Consider the following 9,257-nt stretch of genomic DNA (forward strand, 5'->3'; position numbering starts at 1 on the left):
CCACAAGCAGTATAGTAGTTACTGTTCTCAGTATACTAGTTACAACAGCAGTATCCTAATTACTCACATTTGCTACGTGACATCACAACCCAAATGACATCAGTTCGTTCCTATCCTAGTTTAAACCAGCAGAGTATTACGAAGGATATTTAGCTGGATTGTTTGCTGCCATTTACAAGTACCGAGGCTTACGGGTTACCAACCTCTGGGAGGATACCTGTGAACAGTTTCAAGAGTTTTCCTATCCTCTTAGTCTGACCTAGGCCATGTTTTTATTGTTCAAGCAGGTTGTTGCTGGTAGCAAAATATTCATTACAAATATACTTACATCAGTAACAGATGCATAAATTGCAAAATTTAACCCGTATCATTTGATCCAAGGAATTGAAGCTACCTTCCATACCCTTGGATGGAATTGATTCATCAGGTTTATGACTGGAAGGTTCAAGCTGGCTACTAGAAGGTTCAAGTTGGAAACTGGAAACAGAAAGGTTCAACAACCTACCTGGAGACTTGGAAGGTTCAGTTATAATTAGAAGCAAGCGCTAAACCCACTAGGGTCATACAGCGCTGCCTGGAAGGCTCTCATCGGCTACATTTTACATAAGGAAGAGGGGCAGCTCTCTGGATCAATATCATAATATAACTACCTGCCCCATCCCGCCCCCTGGTGCTATTATAATAAAAAAGAAGCGCTAAGCCACAAGGGCTATACAGCGCCCTGGTGCTATGACTTAAGAGTTTAGGGTTTCTCCAATAATATGATCACTGTCTTTTATTTTTTTTAGTGTCCTTTACATATATTAAGCCTCTGTACACCTCTCATGGCTCTTGATCCAAGGAATTGGATTTTCCTAGTATTTCCTGGATAGAATCTGCCTCCCATTTTTTTACATTATCTTTCTATACGTTTTTTTTTACGTTTTGCATATTTCTTTTGTAAGATTTTGACTTCCATCTTCGAAATTTTTTTTTAGTCATTCTGTACATTACATTATCTTGAACATGTTTCTACATTTAATAAATTATGTATATTCTGAAAAAGCGTTAAACCTGTTACTCTTGTACGTGTACACTATCTAGTACACGTAGTCTGATACATGTACATATAGTGCCTAGTGCATGTACATTATCTAGAATATGAAATATCTAGCATATGTACATTACCTAGTACATGAAGTGTCTAATATATGTACATTACCTAGTAGTGTATTACATGTACATTATTCTGTACATGTACTGAAGTGTCTAACACATGTACATTATCTGGTACATGTACATAAAGTGTCTAGTACATGTACATTATCTACATGTACACTGCCTGGCACATGTACACTGGCTGGCACATGTACACTGCCTGGCACATGTACACTGCCTGGCACATGTACACTGGCTGGCACATGTACACTGCCTGGCACATGTACACTGCCTGGCACATGTACACTGGCTGGCACATGTACACTGCCTGGCACATTATCTCGTACACGTTGGCAGTTTCACATTGTTCTAAACTTGTTTAATACACCATGATAACATTAATTGATGTTGAAGGATTAGTGATCCAAGGCAGTGGATCAACCCTCCTCTTCCTTGAATCAAACCTGATTATCTCCCATTCTCCAGGCGCTCCATCACCTTCATGGGTTTAGCGCTTCCACAGTATTACTCACTGAGCTTCATGAAGTCTGAAGCTCACTTGACACCATACTTAACGTTCCTCAAGGTGTTCTTGATCCGAGGAACTGGACTTTTCCTCCATTGGATACAACCTGAACGCCTTTTATTCCATAGGATATAACTTTGATAGAGTTTAGACTCCCGGGGCCCGGCCATAGGCCAGGCTCGTCCAGTGCTACAGTATAACACGCGTATAATACTCGTGAATGGCAGTATAGGATTATCAAAGGCTATTTCATTTCATCCATGGAGAAACTCTTGATCCAATTACTTGGATCAAGAGTCCCTTGAGGGGCATCAAGAACCTCCCTGAAGAAATTAAATTCTGTACACATTATAATCGCAGAGCGTTAAACCCATACGAGTCATGCAAAGCTGTAAACTACAAAAATTTGCAATATAATAAGGTAACGGGGAAGCAAAGTGCTATTAATTGGTCAATAACTTTATTTCTTATACAAATCTTGTGTATGGTAGAGCGGTGGCCGTGTGAACCGACCACCGGAAGCTGAGTACCAGATGAGAATTGTAGACTGTCCATTTTACCAATGGACAAGACTTACTAGTATATATACATCTTTTATCACCTCAAACACGCTGCCACTGTGTTGGCAACATAGTGTGTAACCCTTTTCCATTCACCCCCGAAAAAATAATACTCCAAAAGTATATATAAATATGTAGATATATACCTCAGGAACTTCACAGTACAACAGCAAACTGTAATGAGCAATGTTGCCATATGAGCAAGAACTACGTGTAAAATATAAGTCTTTTCCTAGGACGAGCTTCAGTGGTTAATAGTCACTGAATCATTACACATGACTTTCAATACAATACTATGAAACACTTTAAAAGTTAACACTGCATTTGTAAGAAAATTTCAGCAAGGAAGGGTAGGATGCAAATTTAAAGCTTCCTGTTGAAACCTTTCACAGGAGTTTGGCTCGTCATTTGAAGAAACGTGTTGGGGTGGCATAGCGAAAGTGTGAAGGAGGTTGTAAACACTATTGTAAGAACTGGACTAGTAGCAGACGCGTCCTCAGGGGAAACCTGCCAGCAGCAAAGCTAGAAAAGACCGCCAGGCCTCCAACACGTCCTCCTCTGACTAACTTGGGGGTGTTTCTCAATATGAGAAACTTATTGGGTGCAGGAGGTGCGTGCTGGGGTAGACTAAATGTTTATCACATGCCCTTCACATGGGTGACGATGGCAGGCACAGGAGGGAGTGTACCTTTGTAATGGGAAAGACGCTCCTTCTCCAGTGACTGTGCTAAGAGATACTCAGCACCTTGTGTATCAAAATATTCTCCTCCCGGCCACATAGGCTTCATCGCGGCATGTGGCTGGGAGGTTGGCAGGAAATTCATCTTAAGTCTTAACAAGCAATAGCCATTTTACAAACTGACTATATGAAGCACAGCAGTAACTTCTTGAGACAAGCTAATGTGATATGAATGAGCCTGGTCAAGTTTCCAGGACATTACGAGGGCCAAAAGTGAGGCAGATGACCCTTTTGTAGCAGCTGCCTGGGGTTCCGTACAGAATCGGGACCACGGAGACCTACATGACTTGTCTTATTGCATAACTTTAGCTGACTACCTGCATCATGACCACTTTAAACACTATATTCCTGCTGGTAAACATCTTAACAAAAATTACAATGCGAGGAGTAGAGGTGAAGGATCGTGCAAGCACAGGTCCGGAGAGTGCAGGACGCACTTGGAATGACAAAATGGTTGGCCAAGGCCGGGTCGGCGTCTCTACACCTCCAGTCGGGCTTTTCATGTTCCCGCAAAAGCCAAGCAAAATTTAAGTCTCACGCTCTAAACTCCATATATATATTTTGCTATCAATAGTTTAAGGCCAACAAAAATAATCTGTACAAACTTACTAAATCTCAATGGAGTATATACAGAATTCTAAGCTATTTCGCCATATCGGCAATAATAATGAATTATGAGCCTAAATATAAAGGTGCCTCTGGCGTCCGTGGACGGGCAGTTGCTGCCCGCTGAAGTGTTGCACACTGTTCACGTAGCTTATGAGTACACTGCATTAGCTGGTGTGGGTAGGGCAGAGTAGAGCACCAGCATAGTGGTGTAGTGGAGGTGTTGCTGTGGAGGGAGTGAAGTGGGTGGCTCAGGTGTTGGAGGTGTGGCGGGGCTGCTGGATCTGCTGCAGCGCTTCTTGAGTAGCATACTGCCGGAGAACAGTATTCTCATACTCCAGTTGCGAGATGCGCTCCATCAGCTCCGTGATCTTCTCCTTCAGCACCTCCACCTCCTCACGCACAGCGAACATCAGATGCGACTTCACCAGATCCTGAAAAAATAAAAAAAAAAATCACGTTATATAAGAGCATTAAAAAGGGTACATTGCAGTAGGCCTTCTGACCCAAACTAAACACGTCAAATTTACATCCAACCATTCTTACTAATGCATGTCCAACACACCAAGTACTTGCTACAATACCAAGACGTAAGTTTTCAAGATTAAACAGTCTATTTCCACCAAATCCCAGATCAATTAGGCTATTATAGCTAACAGAACCAGCAGGCTCCAAACAGCAACAGTTTGGTTGAACACACAACTGACTGAAAAGCCTGGCCCCAAGCCGGGTTGTGAGGGTATAAAAATAAAACTCGAAACACGTCACAGGTATATTAAAAAATACTCTTCTACTTGGCAGTTACATTTAAACCTAAAAAATATATATAACATCAAAGGAAGACCCAGCCAGGAATCACAGAAAAAATAATTACTCCCTCAGCTTCGTGATCTAGAGCAAACCTACCTAAAATCAATTTGCTAAACATATACAAACAAGCAACTAAAGCTGAATGGATGCTTTATAAAGACAACTTTTCGAATTGAGATCAAGCTTAAAACTTAGTCTCCAAGGAAAACATCTTCAAAAGTATTCATTCTTTGCTTCACATAGCTAAATTTCAGCAGTAACTACCATGACTTACTTTACTGACACATCATCGAACTCATCGAGGCAAGGAGGCTAACGTAGGAAGTGTAGTGATGGTGGAGGTAGTGGGGTGAGAATTTGGCAAGGTGCGCACTCGACCAGGTTATTTCAAGCCTATGGCTACCACCTGTGAAACATGCCAGTTCCCCATCCACTCTCACCCCAACAACTAAAGTCCAACACCAAAACAAAGACCAGGCATAAAAAACAATGTTACGCTCAATCTTCCCTTTAAGGCAAGTGTTGATGCTGGTAAAAGTCTCTTGATCCTGGAAACCGGAGTTATTCTCCTGATTGCTTCCCATTCCCCAGGCTCTATATAGCCCCCTTAAACATAATACGCTCATTCTTACTACTGATACACGTTTTCCAAGCTGTCTGTGACGAATGGGGAAAGGTTAGGGTGTGGCCCGTTAAGGGGTAGTTGATCCCACCGTTCCTTCTCAACAAAACCACGGCCTCTGACCTATCTTTATCTCAAGCAGTTATCTACAGTCAACCCTTCCATTTTCACAATGGTCACGTATCTTCACTTAGAAATAGTATATATCTGAAGTGGCAGCAAGTGATTTGATTCAAAATAAGCTTCTCGGTCTACTACAAAGGGAAGTGATAGCACAACATTAATTCACTTGTACTCCATACTATATTATCCAGCTAGCAAAACACTTTACGAAAAGATTCTTAAAAATGAATGATAGCTAGTAGTTCTATATAGACCATGATCATACCACTTTTTAGTTAATAAACTTACCAAGTCGGGAACAAAGAAGAGGAACTGCTCGTCTGTTAATCTGACGTCATATACGAAGGAATTTTTTCTACTTCTGGATAACGTGGTGGGGGTTTTGGTGGGCGTTGTGGACAGTGGTGTGTGGGCTGGAGTGTGTGTGGGCGTGCTCTTGGGTGTGGTCATAGGAGATTCAGGTGGAGAGAAGGAATGCGAAGAGGAGTAATCCACATTGGTGTATTGTGAATCTGCGTACTCTTGCTGGGAGTACTCTTGTTGTGTGTATTCATGCTGGCCATACTGTGGCTCGGAGCAGCTGGAAAACGTGGGCGTTCTGGACATCTCTTGCGTGGGCGTTGCGGGCGGTGTTATAGGCCCGTGTCCACCTATGTCCATACCGGGGTGTGAGTACTGACAATGTAGAGCGTCCGTCTTCATAGTTACTATTAAAATGTTTGTCCTTTTTGTTATAGATAACAAGGCTCCTTATCACACTAGCTGGGCACAGTAAGCACTGTTCATCAACACTCACAAATACACTATGTTCAACAACATCCACTGAGGTACCACCACCAGAGCAATAAATCAATAATTGCACAATGTTTACAAGAGTACTCAAAGTGGCGTGTATGAACCGTAGACTTCCTACAGAATCACTTATTTGAGGAGAGCTGCAACTCGTATGCACTGAAGTCTGTGTCTCGACTAGTGGCTGGCCAGGCGCACCCGCCTTATATGACTCAAGCCATCACACGCACCCCCGCGCGCGCCATCTTGGCCACCAGAGTTGCCACACATATGAACGCACATAGATCAACCCGATGCCTGGCTTGACGCCCACACACACACCTGTACATTCCTGATTTTGATCTTCCCGAGAACCGTGTCGATCCAGTGGCGAAAACTCGCCATACCAAATCTATCGAGGCTGCGCCTCAACGCCCCTTGCCCCACCCAACACAGAGCTGATCCATGTGTCACGAGTTCATGGAAACAACCAAAGTTGGGATACCACCAGCCAGAGGAAGTCCATCTCTTACGTGTTGGAAAACTGGCTCAGGGACGTAAAGTCCCTGTTAACTTTGGCTTAGATGACGAGCAATGTGAGAGCACCCTGACACACAGATACTGTCAAGAGGCTCTACCAGACAGCTTTCCCATTCATCTAGAGTCTGATTTCATCTACTTGCTACAGTCTTTGTTTTTATTACTGACCAAGGCTATCCTATTCACATTTATTTACTTTCAAAAATTACACACTACATATCCCTCTCCTTCCTTTGATAGAACCCAAGCGCTATATTACCCCTATATGTTTAGCGGGGGTGGTCATATAATGGCCCCACAACTTATTGAATACGTGTTTCAAACATCCACTACATAACCACCCTGCGAGAAGACGGTAATCGAAAAATGGGAGGCGCATAGTGACCTGGACCTCACTAGGTTGGAGCATTGATTTAAGCCTGTAGGTAACATAGACCTGCCTCGCATGGGCCAGTAGGCCTACTGCGGTGCCCCTTCCTTCTTAAGCGGGTGTGACTTGGACTTGCTTCTCATGAGCCAGTAAGATGAGCATAAATTGATACATTTTTTTACAGTAAAAAAAGATACAGGGTGTAAGAATCCTGTAGAGAGAGACTGCATCAGTGCAAGTTGTCCTCATTCATATACATAATAATGGTTCAATATCCAACAAGTGAGCTACACTACGTGAGAACATAATTTTAAACAGGCTAGTACAGGTATATCATGTGTACGCACCAATCTCATCCACCTGTGGTATACCTGTGACCGGTTTTGAGTTTCTCTATCCTCGCAGCCCGGCCCAGAGTCAGGATTTTTCTATTAATTGCCTTTACAACCAGTCTGTTGGTGTTGGCAGCCCGCTGGCCCACATCCATCACAGCCTAATTAATCTGGCATTTGGCAGAGATGGTGGATCCGGTTTCCTCTTGAAAACTTCTACACTGGTTCCAGCAATATTGCTGATGTCTGCTGTAGCAGGTTGAATAGTCTTGGACCACGGAAGTTGACACAGCGTTCTTTTGTGCTGTGGCACCCACGTTTTGTTCTGGGTCAATTTTATACTTCCTCCCATATCCCTCACTCGAGTGTTATTATGGTAATAACGCACTCGACTCTCAAGTGTTTTTGAAGCATAACTGGTAATCTAAATTTATTAACTATGCGGGAAGTAAACGAATTCTGTACCTTTTCCCAGTTCCAATATCGGTCATGCCGTAAACGGGGCTGTAAACACAACAATGTTGTTGAGAAAACGCATGATTTGAAGAGCCATAATTGGTGTTATTTCTTGCTTTGAAAATTCACACTATCCGCCCTGTTATTTTATTTCCCTTCACAGCACTATTGTGTTCTCTAAATAATGTCTTCTGACATTTTACCCAAAGGTTTTACGTGATACTTTCGTTTATGAGATGGTCCTATCTGTGTTTTATATCCAGTGTTCCTTCCGATTTGTTTATTCCATATCTAATTAGCTGTGTAAGTTAATCATTACTTATGTTATTTTACACTACCTGCTGGAAGACACTGTTGATATCTGCTTCCAATGTTACCATGACTTTTACCGAGGTGACTTTCATGTTTATAAAAACACAAGCCACAGCTTCGTATCGGGTGATACGGAGCTGTGGCTAGTGTTTTTATCAGTGCCTTCTGTGAGGATAAGAAACAATCAGATACTAGGATCGTGCCTCGGAGCACTGAACCTAATTTTTTTTCTAAGGCTGGAGTTTGCTTTGTTTACTACTACTCTGTGTTCCAATCTTCTGAAAACTGAGTACGTATCTGCATTCCCAATTGTGTTATATCAGTGAACCCTATTTTATGGGCCTATCACTCCATGATCACGTTTGTCAAATTCTTTGGCGAGGTCTATATAAATAACGTAGGCTTTTTTTCTACCAAACCTCCGTAATTTTGCTAAAATTATCTAAGTGTGACAAGCATGATCTCCCGCTCTAAATTCATGTTGACCTGGACTGTGTAAGTCAAGAATGTCACTACTCTTTCATACTTTTCTGGTGTGTACTGCTAGCGCTACTCTTCACAAGTTTTTGCCAGAGATCTAACACACTCCTTAGTGCAGAGGAGCTACTATATGTCTGCACTTTTTAAGGCTCTCAGATTTCACCTGGATCTCAACTCTTTTTTCCAAATAATAATCAGTATTCGTGTGTTAGTAGTTTTGCAATAGTTTATAAATAAAGAGTTCAATAAAATCAAGTCTAGATGTATGAACCTTATGTGATTAGGTGACTAATTCTAGACAGTATTTTGTTTCTTGAATTTGCACGTGTGAAAACATTTAGGATTTTTTTGTAATTCCTGGACGACCTTTTCTTGTTCATTCTGTGCTACTTCCTCTTGTCACAGCGTTTTAGTTTCTGATCTATATAGGTAATCTCTAGTGTAATTTATCTTTCAACGTTGTGGCATATGCTCGTATGGTTTAGCAATTCATCAAACTTTTCTTCTATCCATTCTTCTGTAGGATTTCTCAGAGAAATAATTTTATGCCGACTCGTATGTGCGCGCGCTCAGTTTTTCCATACTCTGGTAGGGTTAAGATGCTCAAGACAAGTGTTTCCCAAAAAAATGTCTCAGTTTTCTATTCAGTGTCATCCAGTTCTTTTGCTTGTTGAAATTAGATTTACTGAACATCTCTTCACGTGGGTTCTCTACGTAAAGATTCCTGTACTATATAACAGTGCCGCGTATAAACTAAATAATGTAGATCTTAATATTACTGACTGATAAAAGGATTTAGGAGTTCTGGTTAGCAGTAATCCAAAACCAAGACAACAGTGCATTAGTGTTCGCAATAAAGCTAACAGAATCCTT

General features: G+C 41.8%; 1 protein-coding gene across 2 annotated transcripts in view; it reads right to left on the reverse strand.

Annotated features, from left to right (window-relative positions):
* Positions 1-2,106: 2,106 nt before the first annotated feature.
* The window catches only part of bun (TSC22 domain family member bunched), a 1,041,565-nt gene continuing 1,034,414 nt past the window's right edge, over positions 2,107-9,257 (reverse strand). For both annotated transcript variants that reach the window (XM_070102296.1, XM_070102295.1), the window contains one exon: positions 2,107-4,002. In XM_070102296.1, coding sequence (XP_069958397.1) covers positions 3,820-4,002 — 183 coding nt within the window. In that variant the 3' untranslated portion in view covers positions 2,107-3,819. The remainder of the gene's footprint in view (positions 4,003-9,257) is intronic.

The sequence above is a fragment of the Cherax quadricarinatus genome, chromosome 81 (assembly GCF_038502225.1).
Source record: "Cherax quadricarinatus isolate ZL_2023a chromosome 81, ASM3850222v1, whole genome shotgun sequence".
NCBI lineage: Eukaryota > Metazoa > Arthropoda > Malacostraca > Decapoda > Parastacidae > Cherax > Cherax quadricarinatus.